The 25,113-nt window shown below is 39.0% G+C and overlaps 1 protein-coding gene across 3 annotated transcripts in view; it reads left to right on the top strand.

The window, feature by feature from the left end:
* The window catches only part of LOC126915693 (probable serine/threonine-protein kinase dyrk2), a 263,932-nt gene that overhangs the window by 56,950 nt on the left and 181,869 nt on the right, over positions 1 to 25,113 (top strand). For all 3 annotated transcript variants that reach the window (XM_050720604.1, XM_050720602.1, XM_050720603.1), the window contains exon 2: positions 15,063 to 17,080. In XM_050720604.1, the coding sequence (XP_050576561.1) occupies positions 15,473 to 17,080 (1,608 nt within the window). In that variant the 5' untranslated portion in view covers positions 15,063 to 15,472. The remainder of the gene's footprint in view (positions 1 to 15,062; positions 17,081 to 25,113) is intronic.

The following is a 25,113-nucleotide window of genomic DNA, read 5'->3' as shown; positions in this document are numbered from 1 at the left end:
ATGCATGGTGCGCATGTTTCTAGCTTGTTTCCCTATAACGGTTGTGTGTAGGCGTAGCTCATTTCCGTGGATTGTAAATATATTGCAAACGTCGAGAACGAAATATCGCAGATGCGGCTAATTATTCGTTGGCTTATCCTCGCGGCATCTTTTCAAATAAATACAGCATTAGCGATGGCGGATGGTTTAACGTTTAGCTGAACCATCGGATTGACCAGGAAGAGACGGTTTCGTTGCGTCGTAGTTACTACCGTGTGCGATAAAGTTGATACAACCCTTCCAGCCTTGGAATATATGTAAACAGCTGCGTATCTAACTCGAAGATAGCGAAGCACGCTGTAACCGGAGACATCCGAAGGACTTTGCCTCGTTACAGAGAAGATAACTTCCACCATCAGCAGCTTCTTCTTCCTTCTTCGCGATCAAGATCTATTCATGGTTAAGTCTACCGGATAATGTAAGATGGGAAGGGATACCATAAGAAAAGAAAGCGTGTCCTCCGTTCCTGAAATTCTATGTTTATCACGTAAGTGTGGGCGCATTTACTCCTCAGTACTTACCATACAAATTTGGCAAGAGAATTTTTAGAAGAAATATAGATTTGATTGGTTATCCGTGGTAGACTTAATATAATGGTAAAAACAGGCACGTGTATTTGTAACAAAAATATACGTTCGACGAATATTCATATTTATATACAATAATTAGATCTAATTGTATCATTGTATTAATTAAATAAATAGACGTCTCCATTCGACATCACGGGCAACAATGACTCTCCTACGAAGATAAGAATTTCGTCCACGTCAATCAGACAAACATCCTCCGTCGGTTCTTGTCCGTTATCTTATTCCTTTGTATTACACATAGATACGTCCACCTGACGTATCGAGTATCCTTTCCAAGTACGTTTGACGCAGCATAAACTTATGGACCGATAGGGACAGAGTGACTCGTTGACTGTCGAAAATATTCTGTCATTACGTTTTCGTCACTACATACGTTCAAAAGTTTTACACTTAAAAATAAAATTAAGGTAAATACTCTTCAAGGATCTTCTATCTAACGCCGTGCAATATGTATTATACAAAGATAAATGAATATGCGAGTAGAAAGAATGCGGATCTGTTTGATAATAAATATAATGGGCCTACGTTTTACGATATGATAGCAAAAACGCAAAGCGTATGAATTTCTGTTATTGACGAAATTGTCGTATCTGCTGTGCAGAGCTGGGATAGTAAAGTGCAAGTGTAGTGGATTATGTTGTAATAGGTTCACTTTCTCTGATGCAATCACGAAGATAGAACGCACGGTTTCGTTATTGGTAAAATTTTGCATCCACTGTACCAGAGGTAGACAGATTGGTAGGTAGATCTGATTGATCATGGTGCAATAGGTCCGTGTACGGTGACACAATTACAAAGATAGATCACAGGTATTTTCGTTATCGATGAAACTGTCGCATCTGCTGTACAAAGTTAGAAAGTTGATGGGTAGTCTGACTGATCACGGCTCGATAGTAACCAGTATTGAACGTAATGGTACAGCACACGAGTACTTGTTATTGTTAAAAAACATCGCATCTGCATGTCGAATCATGTAGAATATAGAATTGCGCGATGAAGATGTCAGAGACAGCCTTGAGCCTCAAACACAACGCATGAAAGAAAAAGATGTAACGCAAATCCTCCAGCTTTGCGAGCTGCTTTTCACAAGCTGCATTACTCGTCTTACGTTACTCACGTGAGGAGCATATACACGCATTGTGCCCTACTCGAGAAACCTAAACTCCAGAAGCGTGCCACGTTAACCATAACGTTTTCACCGCAACAAACGCTACACATACGCCCTTCCTTCGAGACATTCGTTCATTTTTCAGCCTCTAACGGCTACTGACATGTACGCTCTGCTTACTCGGAGATTTCTACCGTATCGTGATTTGGTGTCTACGAATCGTCGTTTCTGTGTTAATGCTTCCTCCTCCGGCAGAGAATTTCGGTTCGTAATTCGTATTCTATGAAACGTACCATGATATAACGCGCTCGTAAATTTAACTATCGCGCGTTGCATTCTGTTTTAGAAATCTGTGTAACAAAAGTATGTCATTTTATGACCGACGGTATGCAATTTACATGTAGAAAAAATAATTAGTTACCGTCTTAAGTCTAGAGAACAGGAAGCATATTATAAAACGCCTACATATTATTCTACCACATAAAATTATTTACGTACGTGTTTTACGTACGACTGGTTAGTAAATCAAAGGAAGGGGACGAATAAATTCTCTCTTAAAGTAAACAATAGCTATAAATAAAATTTTTTACGAAGGATATACATAATTCAAGCGGTTAACTGCGTTCGACGTGTATACACGTCAATCCAAAACTTTATTTCCGTGCGGCTGACGCGTAAATTCGTCGTGTGAAATAAAAAATTACCACTAAAAACTCAAAATTTTAGTAAAAAGTAATATATATGACATTTAATGGTACGTTTCTTTTATACTTCCAGTAAACCTATTATGTATTTTATAAAAATAAGTTTGAATATTTGATTATTCCCTCTGGTGCGTACATCGGCTATTTTCCGAATTGTTTTACGTACTTTGTTGCGTATATCGGCTATTCCCCGAATTGTTTCGTATTTTATATCAGCTCGTATAACTTTATACCAGCTATACCATCAAAAGCAAAGCCACTTCGAAGATATGCCGTCTGGTCAAAAAATGGAATCCGTAAGGAGTCACGTTACTGGTGCTCGACCTGCGAAGTGCCACTTTGTATGATAAAACAATTGCTTTTTTTGTTTACTTTGAAAAATACCACACTGAAATCGGTTGAACTCGTTACATCTTTTTTCTTGAATTTTCTTGTTTACGAATTACATACTTTTTCAACGATGAATTGTTAATTTTTTATCGAATGAAAATGGGATGCTTCCTCGTTTTGCTTTACTTTCTTCCTAAAATTTATAATAGCAACATTTGTCCTGTGTTTGACGTGTATACTCGTCATTGCTTCATTTTAACTACGCATTCCGTAAGGGATGTTTCAAACTAAATTCCGCCAATTAACAGATTAACAAAAAACACATCATATGTTGAATTTATAAAGATCAACAGCTAAAACAATTACATAAACTGAAAAGAGTTTGCGTCAGGAGTATATGCGTTAAGCGATTAACTTGACGTTTGATTTTTACGTAGATTTAACGTAAATTTTTATTCGCGAAAACAGATTTTGCAATTCGACCGTCCCCGATTCTGTCATCCGAGTCGTTCACCTCGACGAGAGATCTAGCGCGCACATTGACGCGAATACGCAGAGGCGGGTTTCCGGCGAACAGGATCGGTCAAGTTCGGTCACGGGCGGCATAGGAGGGTTCATGCGGCGTACTCTAGGTTATTGATTAGCGGATACATCGCTGGAAATTCTGAACGCCGCGAGGATCCCGCATAATAATCTCTGTGGCGCGTTCGTCGCCGATCATTCGTATGCGATAGCGGCTCAGGCTCGAGTTGGACACGTGTAAAACGAACCTGAAAATTAGAGTAGGTTATAACCGCGAATTTTCGGTTAACGATCGGTTATACGTGCGCGGTATAGCGCTCTAGATGGTTACCGATCATGAAGCGTAACATTATGGGCCGTTTATCGTGCAGTTATTTTAGAAACTTTGGATAAGACGAGCTCGCTATCCTGTTCTTTCGCCGACGTCGAACCGGATTCGATGCACCGTGCTTCGATTTCAAACAATGAAAATTGGTTAAACCTCTGATTAGTCAGTTTTACTTGAATTCACGTAACTCGATTTTGTGTTCGTGCAATTTGTCCGAACTCTGTTTATTGGAACGAAACTTTTTTAGTTTCTGATTAATCTTTCCACCCGTATGTGTATCCTGATGTATCATATATGTATGTAATGACGCGTGATTCTCATGAGATAAATATCAAGATACTGATTTTATGTATCCTGGGTTCTTCATCTTTTCGAACGAAACGTAGGAGCAAATTGTTCCATTCACAAGCCAGATACGATATTTCTTAATCTATTCGATGCTCTCTTGTGTGAGTATACGAGTCTCTCGTCTTCTTAACCCATAATCGGTAAGATTGAGCCTGTGAAAGCTTAGGAATCTTTATATTCATGATAATTTGGAAAATACACGTTTCGAAATTTTATACTGTTAGCCGATACCTATATAACTTAATGACTATTTGTGTAATTTATAATACTACTTCTTGTAAATTTCTCAACATTAACCAACAGACCAGTGATCTACTTTACTCTATTAAGTAGATACTACACGTATCGTACAAGTATCGTTTCGTATTCTACTCCTAAATTAGTCTCATAACCATCTAAGTATGTACTTTCTCTTCTAAAATCAACCACACAAATAACACATAATAACCGATAAATAAAAAGCTACACACAAAATCCGCTTGAGACACCTTTTTCCCAAGTCTCACGGTACTGTTATTGCAACACATGGTTTTTTAAATCTTCTAGCAAATTGACATCGTGCGTACAATTCGTTCGTCTTTTATTGTACCTCGTCGATCGAGTCAACGATTACGAGTGTCGCTGTTCAAGTTCGACACCCCCGAGGACATCCTGCGGTGTAATAACGTAATTACGCCGTAATTACGTGGATCGACGTCTAACGCGGATATTTTTCATTTTACTTGGCCGCGTTAATGGATTTTCACCGCGAACGTACTTTGACCTCAGCCTCTACCCTTCGTCGCACCCCACCCGTTTCATCCCTTTCGCAACCAACGTCCTCAACAAAAGAAGAAAATAATTTGCCGCCCGCGAAATCGATACCGGCTTACGACCTGCATGTTCGTGTACATCACGTGCTCGCCCGATTCGTTAGCGGGATTCTAACGGATTCTATGGGTTCGCACGACACAGACTGATCGTAGATTAACTGCATTTTTGTGTGCACTTTATCGCCAAGTATTTTTCTATTGTACATACCACGAAGGCTTATGTGGAAGATACACAGGCAGTCCGACTGTAAACGCGTTTCAATAATTAGTAGACTGTGGATTTTTATACATTTATGGAAAATTCGAAAGTGCAACGAAATATACGTAACGCGAAAAATTTATTGGAATATTTTATTATAATATTGTATTTGGTAGATGATATACAAATTTCTATTTAAATTCTATTTCTTCAGTTATGTTCATAAAGATGTAAAAGTGCGTATAAAAAGCAGTAGCCAAATAGTAGTCCCCTAACTTTTAGATGATTGCAAAGAACGAAGCTGAATAATCCACTATACTAATTCCTTATTTAAAGTACGAACAAGAAGGAAAGAAAAATCATATATAATCGATAACAATTTTATCTTTCTTTCGCAATTGAAGAATTCCTAAAAGATAGAAAATAAGAGAAGAATAGTATCGGATTGACGTGGAATCGCGGGTTTACACCGAATTCAACGAGAAGCACACCGTAGTCACTGCGTAATTCCGAATAGAGTTTCAGAGTCAGGTGTCGGGAGTGCATAATTTGGGAATTAAAAGTTTCACCGCGCCTCGTCGTTCGTAATTAGCTGTTCTCAACTGATACACTGTACACGTTAGGACGAAACGTGTGCCGACTCATCGTCGACAACGCGCCAACTTTGCTGCAGGACCTTTCCCACACCGTTATTATACCATTGTCTTGCCTCACGTTGATCGAGACACTCGTTTTTTAGCTAGATGAATTAACGAGAACTGGGATAATAATATTCAACGAGACTTCGTCTCGATCGTTCCTCGAACCTATCACGTACAATACAACCGATACAATGGTGAATTCCCTCCAACCATTATCTATACTTCGTACGATCTTTCCGTCGATAAGATCGTTTGGCACGCTTTATTTGTTGTTCTTCTACGCGTAATTTGCTCGACGCGGCTCCGCCTGCGCTTGCCTTTGATTGGAGCCGATCGTATCCTAGATCTGTGATCACAGATTAAATAGATTGGACATCAACGACTACGTTCTTGGTAAATAGAACGCAGAGTTGGAAAGAAGAAGGAATAATGGTCCGTGTCAATCTTATGTGTATTTTTGACTGTAGCTTATTTGAGGAAATATGATAGGCGAAGATGGAATACAATATTCTCCGAAAATGATACTTTACTGTTAGACGGCGGATGTTGATGCAAATTCAATATTTTTATGAATTAAAAGAAAATCCTAGATCAAGATCTGTTTCGTCTTTTAAATAGAACGCAGCTAATGATAGCATACGTCTCTCGTTGGATATTAAAGTGGCGTAATAGAAGCACACGTGTGCAGAATCTACGCGTGGAGTCTACGCGTGGAGATGGTGCAAACTGCAGAAGATGAAGCGCGTTATCACAAACCATGATACCTCGGCATGATGCAGACTAGTAAAGATCCCCTGCAGTATTATTAACCGGAATGACGAACGGAGTACTCATATACCCCTCTTGTCTCCTTTTCAGCTCTGCATTACACGTGAATGGGTTTTTCAGCTGTTTTCACTTTTAACCGACAACGAGGCTGATGCTCGTTCATGCTTTTTATTTTCTACAAACGTCGCTCTACAAGTATAATTTTAGAAATTTGCATAATTATAGTTTCTAACGTTTCTTTGGTAGGCGTGGAAAAGATTGATAGACGAAAGCGTTAAATGAGCGTTAGATTTGATAAAATCTAATAGAAATTATTCTTACTAGAAAATTTCCATCGATAAAATTGAAATAAAAGTAGAAGCACGTAGCCGGTCTTGAGAATTTAAAAAGAGAATTTAAAAAGTTGCCATTCTTATATGTATTGTACGGTGCTTTCGTCGTTTAACGGAGTGGTATATCGATCGGAAGTCTGCATATCAGGCCGCGTATCACACATTCACAGAGGCCGCCGTGGAATTACCTCGAAAGCGCGCGACGATATGGTGTCACGCGTTCAACATAATCAATCGAGTTCCATGAGGTTCGCATCGCGTGACCTAAGCTCAAGCTCTGTCACAACGAGACATGTCCCTGCCTCTTTTGCAAACGACAGCCCTTTTATAATTCTTAATGCTTAAGCCTGTTTCATATCGTATATAATTTCTTATCTACGGTTCATTTAATCTAGTTCCATTCGATATAATTAAAGCGAGCAACGTGTGTGGTATTTTGAGACGATAAATCTATATTTTGAATTTTCAATAATTTCTATGGTATACATTAATGATAATTTCGAAGGTCGCAAACGTTAGTACTATATTTCCAGTAAATAGTTTTTAATGTATATTTAAAAAGGCAAAATATCATTCAGAAAAGCTATAAGTTACGTGTATTAGATTATACTTTGCAACATTCATTATACGTAATTAAACTATTAGCTAGTTTTATACTAACAAAGAATTGTCTTTCCTACGAAAGACATTATATTAAATCTGTTACATCTATTGTATTAAAAACGTACGATATAACATAATTATATATCATAACGTATTATCATATAACCAAAAAGCAATTCCATTCGAGCAAAGAAAGTGAAAAGAGGATCGTTCATTTTTTGCCAATTAGATAAAGGGAAGCACGAATCTCGAGGGATTAATATTCCTCATTGACAAAATTATCACGTCTGTCTGAATCGTCTCGCAATTCGCGACTATCCGCCATTGCTCGTTACGCTACTTATCTTTATGGTTTCTAATTACCTCGACCAATTATCGTTTCCAAGTTTCCAGTCGAATCTGAGCATATAGCGTACGGGATATTCGCATAGCACGACCGCTCTTACAGTTCGTAATACGCCGGTTTTAGTCGGTCGACGTTGCTATTTCATTAAGAAAGGGAAAAATATGGTTTGTACCATCGACGAGCATGGAACGGCTTGGTTCTTGCGTGTGCTCATCGTCCGATCCGCTTTCCAGGGGATCCTCGACGACACGGCTCGACGAGTTGGAAATCCCCTGTTTGCAGTTTGCTCGAAACGAAAGTGTGAAACGCTATGCCAAACTTATAATTATGATTTCCTTGGTTTTATTCAATTCGTGAATACATATACTTACATGCACGCCTACTACACCTGTGCTACACCTACCACATGTACTACACCTAGGGACGGAATTAACTTCGATTCGAGTCTGACCGTGAAGTTTCGAACGGTTCATTCGTATTTTCAAATAAGTAGAGATAGGTTCGTACTTTGAAAAATTTAGATTATACTTTCAAGTTTTCAACAGGTTTTAATAAAATATATTCGAATCTCTAGTGAGTACTTCGATCAGGAATTTGTGATAATTAATATTTCGAAGTATAAACGTTCGAAGATCTACGACAAGAAATGAACCAAGGCCAGGTATTGTATCTGATCATACTAATTACCAGTAACCTACAAAATATTTGGAGGAAAATTTGTTCAGTCGATACTCTGGAATAGCCTGTAAGTACACATATCGATTGGAGTGAGTTAGTTTCGCGAAGAGACGTGTGCTAGCTGCGCGTAGTTATTTGTTCAGTCATATCCATCTTTGTGAAGCTTTCGAGGTTTAATTTAATGCTTGACGAAACTTTCAAAGGAAAAAAGTGCATAGCGTCGTTATTTTGAAGTTTTAAAACGAAGGGTAGGTTTGAATGGGATCGAATGGAGTCTGAACATCGGAGTAGAAAATTGAGTTTCTCAATATGGCTCCGACGGGTTTGATGAAATTAAGCAAGCAGGGATGGTTCTGTCCTCTTCGTTGTATTGTTACAGGGAAACTCTGCGTTTCTAATTATCGCGCGAAACGTGTGCTCGTTCGTTAAAAGGACTTTTAGGGCGCTTTAAAAGCGATTCGGCTTTAGAGGGTGGAAAAAGTAGCGAAATTACTTGTCGATGCGTTGTGCTCATCTTTTATGGTCAAAAAGTATATTTGTGAAAGCATTTTCGATAATTCGAATAAATGTTATTAATGTTTCTTATTTCAATTTCATGCTGTTTGTTAAAACAAAAGAGCGTTTAGTATTCGCAGAAGTGAAATAAAATAAAACAAACGAATTCTTAGTCATCGTCGTCCCGACGTTTTTAAGTAAAAGAAGAAGTAAAAGAGGTCTCGAACGTCTGCGTGTAGATGATCGCTGCAAAAGCATTGCGGCACAGGAATCGTTAAAATAGGCAGCCTATTGGCAGCCTGAATACTGCAGTCCGACTACAACGCCGTTCAAAAGTTAGAAATAAGCAAATTTGTTCACAGATCATAATCTAACGTTACACGAAGAGCTAATCATTCTGTCCCATTTTGAATATATTTTAAGATCGTTTCGACTCCAACCAGAAGCGAGAAATAAATCTCCATTTGACTAACTTAATTATTATTTATCATGTATTTATTATATATAGTCTGCATTAGTTTTGCAGTCTACAGTCTATAGTATATATAGTATATATTATTATATATATCCTCGTTTATCAGCTTAGAACCAATTTCCGGCTGTACATTTTTTCGTTTATTTCCTATGTTTACTTTTCGCACTTTCACCCTCTTTGTTCTGCATCTGCATCTTCATCCGCATCATATGCATTCCGTCTATAAACTATTTTAAAATTTCAACATTTGCGTATAACATAACGTCTATCCTATTACTGAAATCCTTTCTTTGCTTTTTCATCCTATCGATAAGACCTACTGTTTTTCCCCCTATTCGATTCTTTCCCGGTGTTCAATATTGTATTCCCTCTTCGGTTTCTGTTCCTTACTATTGCCCTTAACGTCTTTATTTTTTTCGTCTCTTTCCTTGTTTCCGCCTTAGCCTCTTTGTTTTCCCAAGGATTTCTATTCTCTGTCTTATTGCCCCTAATACCATTTCCACCGTCTACATCTTCTTGCGTTTTTGTCTTTTCACGTTGTTGCAGCACGTGCCTCGTTCTCCTTCCGATATTCTTTCTATTCAGTTCCATTTCCACGTCTGTATCTTGCTACCGCAATCTTCTATCTCCGCTTTTCATTTTTCCTTCTAATTACATATCCTCCTCTTCGTTTCTTTTCTTTTTTATTCTAAATTCATTATTTTTAAAACACATCGTACCTACGTACATATAGAAATTGGTAGATTTTGGCTACTTTTCCACACAGTTGTGAGAAACATAGTGTGTCTACTAGCTGTGAAAGTAAGAGGAAATAAGTGGTGGTGACGCTAGTGTGTTAAGTGGTGTAACGTCGGTTGCGCGGGAACCTCATCGCCTTTGCATTTTCCTCGACCGCGTTCACGTAACTCGTCGCCTTTCAAAATTAATCAGTCTCCCCTGACCGCGGAGGAAGAGCTTTCAAATTTCTTTCGTAATCAGGGTGTTGAGCAAGCGGGCGGTGAGAAACGCCAGAACGGACAAGACAACCTCTCCTCTATATCGCGTATCGCTTATGCGCACACTGTTCGTACTTACGTTCGTAATTAGTCACGGCCAAAGATTCTGGCCAATTACGTTAACCGGGTTGACGGGATATATCCAGAGCGCGAATACGACGATTACGTTTTGCGTATCGTCGCGGAATCGTTGTTTTTTTGACTGTCGCGTTCGAACTGATCGTACGATGCCAGCTAAGAGTTTCGAGAAACGCGTCTGTGAATCGTTTCATAAATAAAGATTAAATTGGCAGCTGTAGGGACGGATGGCCAGAAGAACGTGTTACGTTTGTTAAACGTTCGATGTTGGTTTATTTCGTTCACTCGAAATGTGTAACTTAAGACGTTTAGAAGTAAAAGTTTGGAACGGTTGATGTAGATAGAATGCGGATGTTTATGGAAATTAAATTTTTCATGAACACAAGTAAACGAAGGAAACCGGAATAGAGATTTCTTTCGTCTACTACATATTGTAAGGTATAAGGTTTTATTTTATACGTAGACTTAGGTTCTTTATGCAAATTTTCCCATTAGATATTACGACGGCTACTTTACTTATGATAATTATATTGCATTCTGTATATCTCGTACCTATAAATGTTTCATAAATGCATAAATATCTAATATGATCAGCAAGTTATTGTAAAGTACTCGGTAAAGTTTTAATTAAAAATTGTACGCACAAGTACATATATATATTTTTTTTCCGTATGAAAGTCAAACTATTTCCTTGTTCTTGTTCCTAGTGGATTTTTAATTGTATTTGAAATTATCGCTTACTATATTCTTACAAACTTAGGTGTACGACGGCAAGTCGAAATTCAGACATTCTTCTTTGTCCTTACTTTATTAAACTTAATCCATGAAAATTCAAACGTACATGCTCTTCTTCGTCGTCCGTCATCCTTTACAGATCTGCAACTCTGAAACTACCTGTACAAAGGAATCGTCTTGTATATGCATGAACTCTGTTCTACAATGTATGCAACCGTCGTTTCCCTTCCATTTTTCTCCACCGTTTTTTCCTCTTTCTCTCTTATTTACACGTTCCAACGACTGCTTCGATTTTCGATCGCGTATCTAGAATTTCCCTACGAGAACACGAACGAGGATTCGTTTCGACAACGTTTGACGCATTACAGCTACCTGCTTCTCTTTCACGCACTAAATGCTATACGGTTCTGCGGTTTCTAGGATGATCCGCATCGCGCCACTGAAAAAATTCGGTCAAGTCGTCGACGGATTAATTAAACGCGGCTTTACGTTTAACCGAGGTTGGGGTTAGGTTGTGTAGTGAGAATACGGATTTCTTTTCCTTCTCTTTTTTTTCCGTATGTGTAAGCGGGAGAGAGAAAGAGAGCGAGAGGAAGGCTTTCCCACTTAAACGATGCCAGTTAACGACTGCATTAGAATTGCAAGCGAGACGCGGTCTCGAAGGTAGCGGATGTCGGAATTAAGCCGCAGAAAGTCACGCGTGTTCGCCTCGTTGCACGCAGAGTTGTCGGGGAACGAAGGAAAATTTCTCGCGTTCCTGTGTACCACGTTGACGCACACTTTCGTTAATATTCTTTTCTGCTTTTTTTGTTGCTTTTAAAAAGATATGATTGCGCGTCCAGCACAGTTTATCATGAATATCATACGTAAAGACGAAAAGATTGCTCGTTCCTGCGAGTGTTGAAATCTTCGGAATGTGAGAGAATGCATTGCAACAAGATGATAATTATACTTGCTGTCGATTGTAATTACTTTAATAATCATGAAAATCGTGAATAATATGAAGTTTCGAACGAAGCTTTAAGCGAAGAAATTTCTCTTTAGATGATGAAACAGATGTGGTTACCGTGAGAGGGATTATGAAACGGTATTATATTTTAGTATTTGACAAAGTTTCGGTGAATTATATAAATTATATATAATTATATAAATGAATTATAAAAATGAAGTACCGTGTAGTAAATACTGATGTTACGTTTGTCTGATATGCAATTGAACCAAAAGTTAATATCTATCTAATAAGTGTGTTTCGTACCTTCTTAACTATTATGTAATTTAAAACCAATTTTTATTACAATGTCGTATATGCAACTAACGCATCAATCTATCAAATCTATATAAACTCATCTATTTTATTTGCAACAGATTCGTTCGTAATAACAATTTAATTCTTTCAAGAAACGTATCGATTTTTCTAAGCATCTTTGTCTTTCAGTACTTGAAACAACGATGATAGTCGAAGCAGATACAGTTGGTTGCACGCTCTGTACAAACATCATTTTGTTCTTTACTGTGCGTGATGGGATTAAAAGTTTCCGAATAATACGTCGCAGCTGTGTTTCATTCAAATGGCGACAGCGTAGAAAGCGATTCTTCGCGTATTTATTATCAACGTTTGATTAACCTCGTGCTGCTGAATTAGAATAAGTTCCCGTCGCATACATCCTTTATTCCATTAGGCGTCATTGTTGCTGCAACGGGCGATCAGTTTCGCAATAATGCAGTGAACTTTTCTACGCGCGAACGGCCTTGCCTTTTTACATCGACAACGGCCACGTGTGGGTGTCACTTACTTTCCTGCCTTGAAAAACCTTTCACTGTTTTGCACCTACATAGACACACGGTAGACAGCCCGCGTGCCACTGCCTTAGAGTCAAAGAAATCTTGCGTACACCGCAATCGAGCGAATTCGGTTTCGTAGTTGGACATTGCGCCTCCCTTTGGAATTTCGAATTCACCGCCTTTGGCGAAATTTTGTCGTCTTGAGAACAAGATTTTAGTTGATGTTTAAAAATGTAGAAAATCTTCTATTTAGAAGTTTGAATCTTCGAAACGCGAAAGCTTAAATTCGAAAGTTCGAAAATTTGTACGTTTGGAGGTGGAATTATTTTTAGATGAAAGAATCTGAAAGTGTGAATCTTTCGAATTCTAAAATTTACATGCGAATCTCTCGAATTTGAAAACGAAGAAATTCATCGAGCTTAAAATTTATAACGTCTGTTGCAAAAATACAAGAGTATGATAATTTTATTACGTAGATAGTACGGTGGGATCCACAGCAGCATTTTACTAGCAATTTACTTCGAAGGATATTATGGGATACTATATTTCACGAAGGTACTTTCGTATTATTTCATTTTTATCGTGTTTAATAAAATTCATCGCGTTTTAACGTCCTATTCGTGTATTGCAAAGTTTTGTCCACGCGATCGATAATTGGTATGTTACCGCCAATTTATCGAGTCGAATTGTCCCTCGTAGGTGTTGTATCGTAATATAGACTCGCTTAGAATCGAGAATGGCACTGCAGATGCACCTGTGTACCGAACCACGAGAACTTAATGACCACGTTTCTCCTTCTAGTGGGGTTGAACTAAAATCTACGAAAATGTTGGAAACTTTAAAAGATCGTGTCGTTCGTCTTTTTTGTTTTTTAAATAAACGCTCGCTGGACGATAACATAATTCGTTGTATCGTTAACTGCTTGTCTTACGACGTTCACTCGTACTAAATTATGAAAAATTATAAACCGCATGCAACGAAAACACGTGTGTCGCTGTTACAAATATTAAAACTAAATTAAAAGCAAGCAAAGAATGTAAGATAAATTGCAACTTACACTTATCATTTTAATAATTTTTATTCGTTACAGAATAATAAGATTTCAAAAGTGAATATTTTAGTCTGGTTGAATACATAGCTAACGAACGAAAACGTGAGTCAATGAGTTAAATTATATATCGGACCTTTAAGCGGTTACCAGACACGATCCTGAAGCTAATGCTAATTACGTTAATTACGGTCCAGACTTGGTTAAATAGGAAACGATTATATGTGTAGATTAATGTTACAAACCAATTCACCAACCACCGTAGACGACCCTGAATTTTATTTTTCTTGTTGAATCAGTTCCCGTTACCCTATGATTATTCACGAATTTGTTACGTTATTTTCTTGTATCTCCAGTGCTTCTTTTTAACGCAGCTGCATCAGTCTTTTAGTTGATGAGCATGTCGCTGTAAACGTATACTTTACGACGTACATACTTCGCTCATATCTGTCATCGACGATTCATCGCGCGTACTTTAAGTTATGGATGTCTACCAATTTGCAATTGCTTCCGAATAAGAAAATTTAAATTTCAAAGCCGGAGCTTTCAAATTTTTACAATTTCTGAATTGAAATTAAGATTTCCGAATTTTAGAAATTATAATAAAAAATTGCTCGTTTCAAAAGTACAAAAAAATCGTAGTCTGCATGAACGTTAATAATTCGCGTTCGTTCTTCCTCCGAAGGAAAATTAAATTTTCGAAGGGCACATCGGTAGACATCTCGATGCCTGGCCTTAGGCATCGGCCACAGAACGACCTTCATCCTTCGCCGATCTCCATCAAATCGCCTCGTGTCCCTCTCTCCGTTCTTTTTCATACAGTCGTTGCCTCTCACTCTCTTCCTTTTCTTTCCTTTGGCTGTTTCGAAGCCACGCGAGCAGGCTATCCGTACCGTATGCCATTCATGTATTTCACAACGGAAGAGAACGTCCCACACCACCCCGTCTTTCCATCGTTCTCTAGAATCTCGCTCGCCCTTCCTCCGACTCATCCTCCACGTCATTTCATTTTTCACAACCGTTGCTTCACGACGCTTCGATTTGTTGTAGCCGTTTTTTTTCTTTTGAGTTGCTAGCCCCTATCCTGTTCCTACTTTCTGTTTCAGATTTCGTACGAACCGTCGTTGTACGGTACGAAAGGCACCGAGAGCGACGAGGATGACGTAGCCGTCTGGCGGCTGCCAGTTCACGAGAATCTTATCGAGAGGATGTACACGAACGAACAAGGTACACGAAACAAGAAGTCGTTTGCAGGCCAGTCGATTGTTCACGCGTTATCAGAGAAAACAGGGATATCGAGAGCAAGAATCACTGCCAGAGCAATAATACTCAGTTAGAAAGGTGTCGTTTCGTCCCGACTTCCGTCTAATTTGACAGAAAGGAACGAAACAGAGGAGAAACAAAGAAACATAAAAACGAAAGGGGGAAGCAGAAAGGAATATCGCTTGTGTTCGAAACAAAATTCTCTTTCTCCGCTACTCGAGATCAAAAAGACTGAATATCAAAGAGAGGCAAGATGTTGGGAGTGAGTCAACCGGGAAATCCACCCTCGAGCCTGCGACACTCGGCGAGTTTCTCTTGTTTGCAACGCGGTACCGCCAGCGAGGGACACAGGGCACGGACCTCGACACTTTTACAGCAGCCGAGCTTGCAGCTGAGCAACAGCCATCACCAATACTCGTCCGGTCAGACTTCTCTGTTGCAGCAGTCGACCGGAACCGTTCAACATCGCATCGAGGCATTAGAGGCCGTTCAAGACAGCAACGATTACGGTTTCGTGAAAATTCGACCACGTCTACGTAGCACTAACGCTACGTTACACTATGAGGAGGAATTGGCCGCTCAGAAAAACGCTCTTTGGGATCGTGACGCGTCAGCGTTTAGCGATCGCGAATGCGACACCAATTACAAAGATTGTTCTTTGAAGATCAAGGATAGAGAATATTCGCCAAAAGGAGCCTCGAAGAATCCGAACCCACTGCGAGGAGCACTGATACTTTTTACTTCGACGTCATCTTGGTGGAAGGCCAGGCAACGCGAGGATCAACTGAACAGCTCATCTACGGATCGCTCGTTGACCTCCGCCACCGGCGCTGTGTTGACCTCGTCCGAGCGAAAGTGGTCGAGCACCTCGATGGCGTCTCCGTCGAACGAACGAAAGTGGCCATCGGTGGTGACTTCGCCTACGAACGACCGGAAGTGGTCGGTAGGCAACAACAACGCTCTAACATCGCCCGGGAACGAGAGGAAATGGACCAGATCGTCCGTCTCGTCGAATTCGACGGGACAGCAGGACAGGAAGTGGCGGTCTCTCGGTGCCCTGTTAAGGGCTCCGACTGGCACCAGTTCACACGCTGTTCAACATTCGCTGTCGCATAACATGAGCGTCTCGATGATCGAGGGCGATCACTTCCGGGAGGATTTACGTGGGTCGAATTGTAAGTCGACGCGTTACCAGCAGCCCACGTCCTACTCGGCCCGTGTGTCTCGTGTGAGCCGGGACATCTACAGAGAGAACGGAGAATTCGGTCAGACTGGAAGGTCGAAGGTTAGCCGTAGGTTGTATCAAGAAACCGCGGATTGCGCGGATAGAGACGTGGACGAGAGACACGTGACCGCTAGACATCAATTCGAAGATGAGTGTCGAGGTCGAACAAATCGCGAGAGTATCTGTAAAGCGGAACAGCAGTCCATTGGCAACGATTCGCGTGCAACTACGTCTACTACAAGATCCAACCGGGCGCAGAGCTTTTATCTTCTGGATGATTTCTTACGGCCTCAGCCGCAACAGAATAACAGCAAGTGCATGCTGAACGTTTACCTGTCACCGTCACACTCAAAGTCGTCTGGTAATGGTAACGATCACTCGGCGGGAAGATCAGCCGACGTGAAACAGCAGGTCTCGCAAGGGAACGTGACGAACATCACACCGCCGCGACGTCATAACTCTAGCTCGGATAGCCTGGAGGTCGCGACTAGTCCGCTCCCGCCGCCTGTGCCGCCCCCGCCACCTCAGGTTACCGCCAGCCGAGACAGAGAAAGGGCTGAGAATTTCAAAGAGAAGGACGTGTGCCAGTGCAAAATGTGCTGGACCAATATGCAGCAGAGATCTTTCGTAGAAGAGGTAAGTCCTCGGGGGAGAGGAGCGACCGCGTTTCACTTGATCGGAGTAACGCGTGATATCGTGTCCCCCGCTTTTGTCTCCATACGTTTCAACGTGTTTTCTTCGTATTTTCGCGTATTATTCTCGCGTGTTCTTCTGGTATTATTAAAAGGTACTTCGATATCGAGAGATTACTTTTCTGGGAATTGGAATCGAGGATTACTTGATTCTCCATGGAAATTAGGATGATCATACTCGTGTTCGCTATGGGAATTGAAGTTTCAAAAGTCCGATGATCTGTTTATTTTTGATCTGGGAGTTCTATAATTCGGAGATACTTTGTTTGAAAGTTGAAGCAAAAAGTTTAATGGTTTGAGATAAAATAGGAATTGAATATCATGAGTTATGTATTATGTATACGTATTTGTTTTATTTTATGGCAATATACGGTGGCCCAGGATTTGCTAATTATTGCTATGATATTGTTACATTGTTAAAATAACGGGTTTTTAGAAGGAAAACTATATACATACCTCGTTGTTATTTCATGAAAGAGTTTGTATCAAAGATGCTGGTTGATACGAAATCCATGAGAGCGAAAATATTGAAACGCAACCAATAGCATGAATCGACATAGGTACACTGAGAGGAAATTTCTCCGAGGAAATATTTTCAGTCAGCTGGGAATGTAGAATCGATAAATCAAGCGACGCGTGCTTTTGCTTTTCAATTTTTCGTCGGCCAACGAACCTCACTTTCCTATGTTTCGATCGCCGCGTTGCATTTACATAATTGATATCATGGCTTATCGATTTCGTTGCTGCTTTTAAATTTCATTAAGTTGATTGTTATCGTTCGTGGATATCGTTGCAACTGAATTAAAAAATGTAGGAAACGAACAATTTCAAATGTTTGTATCCAAAATTATTATACTTATATTTAAAACTAAAATAATACTAGAATTTTCTTCATTGCTTTTATCGTTTATTCGTTTCTCTCTTGGAACCTAGATTAGATTTATTCATTTTGAACAAAAAATTCTTCTGAATTATTTATTTTTCAGTTACAAACATATTCATGTCTTCATTACTTTGTTTCCATTTGTATTAAAATTTATACCTTAAGAGCAGTAGCATGATTCTTTTAAAAATTTCACTTTTAAAACAACAGTTATAAACATTGATAAAAATGTTCTTATTCACTAAGTATAGCAATGCAAAAAGGTATTGAAGTACTCAATAGCGTAATCGTGAATATTCCAATAGTAGGCGCATCTAGGTATCGATTTAACCCAGGCTTTTCAACTTATGGCCGAGGAACATCTGTAAAACTGTTTCTGAAACGGATCGATAAAGCTAAAACGAGACACTTCTTCTTTCTATATCTACGTCAAATTCTGAAAATTTCGATCACTTACATTTAACTACGTATGGCAACGTTTATTATTCATAAATTTAACGTATGGTTACTTTCTAGGAATTACATATCTAATGCAATAGTATTATTCAAACATAGCGTTCAACGTATCTTCGACTTAAGCTTTTTAATATAAAAAGAATATAAAAAGCAGTAGGAAAATTTAGTTTCGTTAATGAACTCGGATCATTTTGATTTTTATTCTATACTATTATTTCTGATACATTAATTTATCAAAAATTTCATTTTCGCGTAAAGATATTAAATATTAATCTTAAATTATTATGCTGCTTATTTTACTTCTAAACTATTATTTTTTCCATCTTTGGATTACTATCTTCTTGTTCTTCTATTTTGTTCTTCTATTATCATTTCCTTATTCCCCTGTACTTCAAACATTTCTCTTCGTATAAATCGTTCTTCCCATAAATTATTACGCTCCCCTTTGAAAACTATCATTCCTCTGTCTTAAACTTATCCTTTGATCTATTTTTTATCTCTCTCGTGATGGATTTAAATTCGTCTTCCCTTCACAATCACATCGTTAATAAAACACCACCTGTCTAGACTCTTACTGCTTAATTATCGAAACTCAGACTCCACGGCATCGAAGTCCTTAATATTTCGTGCTTTCAATTATGAACAGCGCGAACGGGAACTGTACGCGATTTAACGGCCGAGCATCGATGATACGTGATATGGAGTTTAGGATCACTGATTTTACGAGTTCACACGCTTCCTGGGTCGACTGATATCGTCGCGTCGGTTCACTTATTGGACGTGATAAGGGACACGTGCTGTCTGGTGGCAGGGTCGATTCACCGCTAATGTTCTGTAACTCAATTTAGAGGCAGCAGAAAGCACAGTTACAAATCGAATTGGTACGACGCCGCGTGGGACGACGAAAGATGTAACCCTTTCGATAATTACTGTAACATAAAATAATTGGGGCACGTATATCAAGTAAACAGAAGTTTAATTAATTATAGCGACCAATGAACGTAGAAATATGGGTTTTAATTGATTTGTTGAATTAATCTAGTGAAATAAATGAACGTCTGTGCCGAATCGATCAAGTAAAATAAATAAAACAGAGAATTAAATATCTCTGCTGAAGTTGATCGGGTTGAATAAATGCAAGAGAAGATTAAAGTACCATGAATTTGGCACGACTGTTGTTTTTCTGGGAATTGGATATTCTAATGTAATCTATTTCCATTTGAATTTCAAACTTACGATTAATTAAATTATATCTTATCCAACTAATGAGACGTGTTAGAAAAGAAACGTGAAATAAATTCTGGATCACGCGCGGTTTCAAATATTCATGATTATTATTGAAAATGGCTGGAAGTTGTTAATTGAAGTTTGACTATAAACTGAATGGAGGTTTAGTACTGCTTCAAGTTTGGAAGTTACTCAATCTAGAGAATGTTTTCTCTCTGAAAGTCTATTGTGTGAAAGTGGACTGTTTCAGTTTACGCATGGAGCATGGAATCTCAACTAGTTAGCTAGGTATCTTTGATATCAAGCCTTTTAAGGAGATCCCTTGCGTTTAGGATACGCTTTCACAGTCACTCGAATAATATTATTATCGTGATTCGATGGATGAGTTTTCTGCGAAAGTGTAAACAAGTAAATTTTCCCTTATAAATCACATTACAGATAGAAGCTATAAAAAAAATAAATAAAACACATAACAACAACAAATTAAAAATTAATTTTTTTAAATTATTTGAACCCTTTAGAATTTTTTTCTAAGAATCAAGAATGATAAAATACAGAAGAATAAGAAAGGATGCAAAAATAATATTTAAAACAAATTTTTATATGTCATATAATTTATGAACTAAGTGCGTAATTAGCATTCAAAATCATCAAAAAACGGGGTACTATCTTTCATAAATTTATTTGTCCCTCACAGTTGTCATAATTGACCGTAAATTTCAACTAAATTATAGAAAATAACGTTTGTAGCCGTCATCTTTCTCTGCGTTTCAATTTATGGAGTTGATCGGTATGGTTCCTACGAGACCCATAAAAAAATAAATCGTCCATTTTAGCTTCGAAATTCCAGCTAAACTGACCCACTGTGATATATCCAAAAAGCAACGATCAAGAAAAATCTTCATTAACTTCCACCATTCCGATTTAGTTGCTGCAGTAAAATAAAAACATTTCGCCACTTCCTGCCCAAAAAAATGTCAACGAAATTGCACGAATACCATCTGAAGTGCCCTTTAACCAGCAAACCCCCTCGACATCGTTAGCCGTTCCAATTTATTCTCGCCAAAAAATCCGAAAAATGATCCAACTGGTACAGTTAAGGTAAAGAAAAAAGAAAAAGAAAAAACCCGGCAAAATCTCTGATAAAAAAAAATTCATTTGCACGTTGAACGAAGTAAATCTGCCTTAAAAAGAAAGTCAGATCTGTATCACGTGCGATCGCGTGGCTTCTCTTCTTGGCTGTATCGAGTGTTTGAATTAGGTTGCCGCCCCTGACCCCTTATTTTCGCTAGTCTCGTATCGAACGAGAGCCCGTTATTCTTGGGACGCAGCAGGGTACAGAGTGACGGAGGAAGTCGTATTTCTATCCTTCCAGTATCTACTCTATTATTAGCAACCGCTGCAATGGCTGTGGACGCGGCTCGACTGGATTTCCGTTCGATTTTAAAACACTGCCGCATCCTAGCGGCTGCCGACTCTCCTGTAACCGTGTTCGTTCCTATTTCTCTCTCTTTCCCCTTCAAGCGTGTTTTCTAAGCCTTATTGCGGATTTTCATCACGTAGCCGTGCGGCGGAGCAATTTTTGCATCGGCGCATCAAACTCTGGCGTGAATTTACCTGGTGAAACTTTACGGCTACGTAAATTCGACGATAGTAGATACGCGCAGCACGCATACGTTTCCGACAGTCTGGCGAACGATGTCTGAAACGCGATTCAAAACGTCCCACGCAATATTTTTTTGGCACGGAGATAGATTTACCACGAAGACCGATTATTACAGTGTTAGAGAAAGACGCTGTTTAGTGGCGGAAGAAGACACTAGCGGCAAGATTTAGTATCTGTTTAGCGAATTCGTTAAGTAGTTTGACAAAGTGCCGAGTAAAGATTGGTTGGAGATATGTTATCTGTTGAGATAAAGTAGTCCTATAGTTCTCTTCGGATGGACATTCTTCTATGCGAAGGGCATTTATGATTGTTCTTCTGCAACTAGAAATTGAGTTTCTCTTACTCATTTTTCTTCCTGATTTTTGTGAGACTAAGGGTAAGCAACATGTCCAATGTTGTTTATATATTTTGTGATCGATCGATCGATCGATCGATTATACATTTCGGTTCATCGTTAGAACCAGCGTTGGTGTTTAAAATACGCTTTCCGGGTTGATAAAAACGATTGATTTATCTATTAGGTTGTCCGAAAAGTTTCTTTCGTTTCATAAAGTGATAATAGATGAACAACAATTTCACAATTTCTGTTATATATTATTTTATTGAATTAGGTATGATCTATTTCGTTCTATTTCTATTATTATGTTCGTGCATAATTCAATGAACTAATATAAAACAAAAAACATTGTGCGCCTGTTATTTCCTTATAAAGCGAAAGAAACATTTCATTCAATATGTATACACCAATAAACTATAATCCGACTAGTTCTATAGAAACTTCTAAGAAAGAAATTTTTTTAAAATATAACCACAAAAATATTCCAAATATTCATCGACGATCTTCTATTATCTGGATCCAATAGTAAAAATCTAAACTGGACTTCGTCCTTCTTCAAAAAGAAAATAAAAATTCAGTTACGTACCAATCCTGAGGATAACAACATTCGAGAGTTACTTGCTGTTTGCACGCAACGATCCGGCATATATCTTCGAAATCTAGAAAAGGAAATCTCTAATAAATATCATTTTTCCGGACTCTTTTGTTCTTTACTTTTGTCCGTGCTCTTTGTTCGTGACGATTTCAGCGGCCATGCGTAACCACGAACGCCCTTCGTTCCTCGTCTGCACTCGTTTACCCCGTCGCTCTTCCTTTTTCCTTCGTTCTCTCTTATTTTTTCTTCGCTATTTTTCCTCTGTATAATATGAAGACAGCCTAGGTCAGGGACGCGTAACCTACACATCCGGTGGAGACCAAGCCACTCGCAGCCGACGAAAGGCGTAGACCGATGCTACTACAATAATTCAGCGTCCGCCACGTTGAATTACTGGCGTTTCTTCAATTTTTCCTTCCCGGCGAGAATGTGGCGTTAAATTCGCATGATTCCAAGTTGCACGCGTGTACACGCTGTACGGATTCGGGATACGTACGCCTGCGAATTACCGTCAATCGCGTCGTGTCCTTGATTTTCTCTCCCTTCGAGATTCCAAGGAATTCTGCCGTGAAACCTACAGGACAACTTGCGATTTTGTCTGCTCATTCTGCAAGTGCTGTAAGTAGAGAATTTTGATTCTTTCTTATTTTTGAAATTATATGATAAATTCAAGAGGATAGAAATCCTAAGGAATTTGTGGCTGCTGGTGCTATTTTTTCGAGGTAAATAAATTTTTGGGAAATTATGAATTAAACGAGGGAAACGAAGATTTGGAAAATGACGCAAGCCAATTGTACACTAGTTTAGATCGAATTAGGTTGAAGCGAACTTGAATTTGATACGAGGGAACATGGACGTAACTGGATCTACCAAATTACATAGAGCTGGGTTTTAGTAGGTCACTGGGAAGCTCGTAGCTTCTACAAACAGGCGACTTTATTCCACGTATATAAATCTTACGTTGCTCTTGACATATCATTTATATATATATATATTTCTTTTTATAAAGTACTCTTTATCCTCTTCCAGCAAAATCTCGCGCATTTCACTCGAAAAACATCCCCATCTGCGTCGTATTATCGCCGACTTCTCTTTTACCAAACGATCGTTCTCCCTCGGTTGGTATATTTTTATGCACCACCAATACAACGCGTTATTTTTAAGTTGGCCGCGTGAACAGGATCAGCTAAGGTTAAAAAAAAGGAGAAAATCGAAGAAAGTAAAAAGAACGGAGATTTAATCTAAAAGGGAGAAGCGGGGAAAAAATGAAATGAGAAGGAAAAGCAATAATAAGTAAAAGAAAATAAACGGAAATTCAGGCTGTCTGAGTCGATGCCCTCGCGCGAACAACTGAAAAGAAAACCTTTTATTTGGATGGGTCGACGACGATACGTTTGAAGCACCACGTTTGACGATCCCGCTTGGCTGAGTCACGATGACGTGCAAAAGCTCGCGACAACCGAACTCGAAGAGACGTTTGCGAGTGCAGAAACGCGTTCAGGTATGCGGCAGTCGCGTATCGAAAACATTCGCGGGATTGAAGTTGAAAGAGCGGAGAAAGGACGTTATTTTAATCTGCTTGACCCTCTATCGCGTCATGCGATTTCCAACTTACAAGTATTAAATATTATTATACACAAAGTGAATTATGTAACTTGATTACTTGAAATCAGTTGGCCAACTGAATTATTTATTAAGAAATATAATCTGAAGACATCTTCAAGCACATTGCAAACTTCTTCCGTATCGGTTCTCCCGACTCAAAGTTTTCAAAGTCATCTGCAGCTTCTTTACAAATTAACTTTTCCGTTAGAAATTAAATTTCCAATTTATCGAACTCGTACTAACATCTGCTAAAATATAGTCGTAAAGGAAATATAGATTTATCTACGAAAGATCTAAGAAAAAGAAAACCCTACCTAACTCTCAATCTCGTCAAATTACTTTGTCAAACATCATTGCTTCCTTCTCAGCCGCCTAACGGTAGAAACGATTCACCAGCAGATTCTCATCGCTGAAACCAATCACGCATCATCGTCGCGTCGAAATCGATTCAGCATCGAACCACGCGTCGTTCGGTAAACAGTGCTGCCTGTCCACCGAAATTCCATTCGTCGTTGAGATACACGAGCATAATCGGGATCGTCACGCGTCTTACAGCGATAACGCATTCCGTTGACGTTCCGTTGTCCCTGGGAAAAATTTCTACGAATTTACACGAAAGGGAACATCGTGTTCCCGCATCGCGCGAGCAATAAGCCTTCTCAAACGATCTCGTATATTCTTGTATATTCTTGGTTTCGTCGCTAAACAATTCCCTACTCGTTCGAGCGTACATATATCAAAGCATAATATCTTCATGTAGGAGTTATCTCGTGGCGATTTCTTCTTCCTCGTGTTGCAGGAGCACGTAACGTTGCATGGGAATATGGACACGTTGGTATGCAGTTGGATGTTCCTGGGAAATTATTAGGGGCAATTCATAGGCGCGCGTGCAATAAGAGACTTATGGGCGATAAATAAAAAGGATTCTTTTTCAAGAACGCCCATATAGGCGTTCTGTTGGTTTAGCTGCAGATCGAAAGGTTGGAATACCGATCCGGTTTTCGAGTTGACGTTTGATACGACTTTTGACGCGTGCATCGTATAGAATTCTTCTCGTGAATACCTTTTTATTTGTTATAAATGTGTCATAATTTTAGTGACATTCAATTTTGTTAAACGATAGTGGAATTTTATCGTAGACAGTAATCGTCATCTTATCGGGATGTTTTCGATGCAAAGAAAGAGTATTAAGTAACGCAACATTGGAT

This window comes from Bombus affinis, chromosome 4, assembly GCF_024516045.1.
Source record: "Bombus affinis isolate iyBomAffi1 chromosome 4, iyBomAffi1.2, whole genome shotgun sequence".
NCBI lineage: Eukaryota > Metazoa > Arthropoda > Insecta > Hymenoptera > Apidae > Bombus > Bombus affinis.
This window is presented reverse-complemented; position numbering and strand designations above follow the sequence as displayed.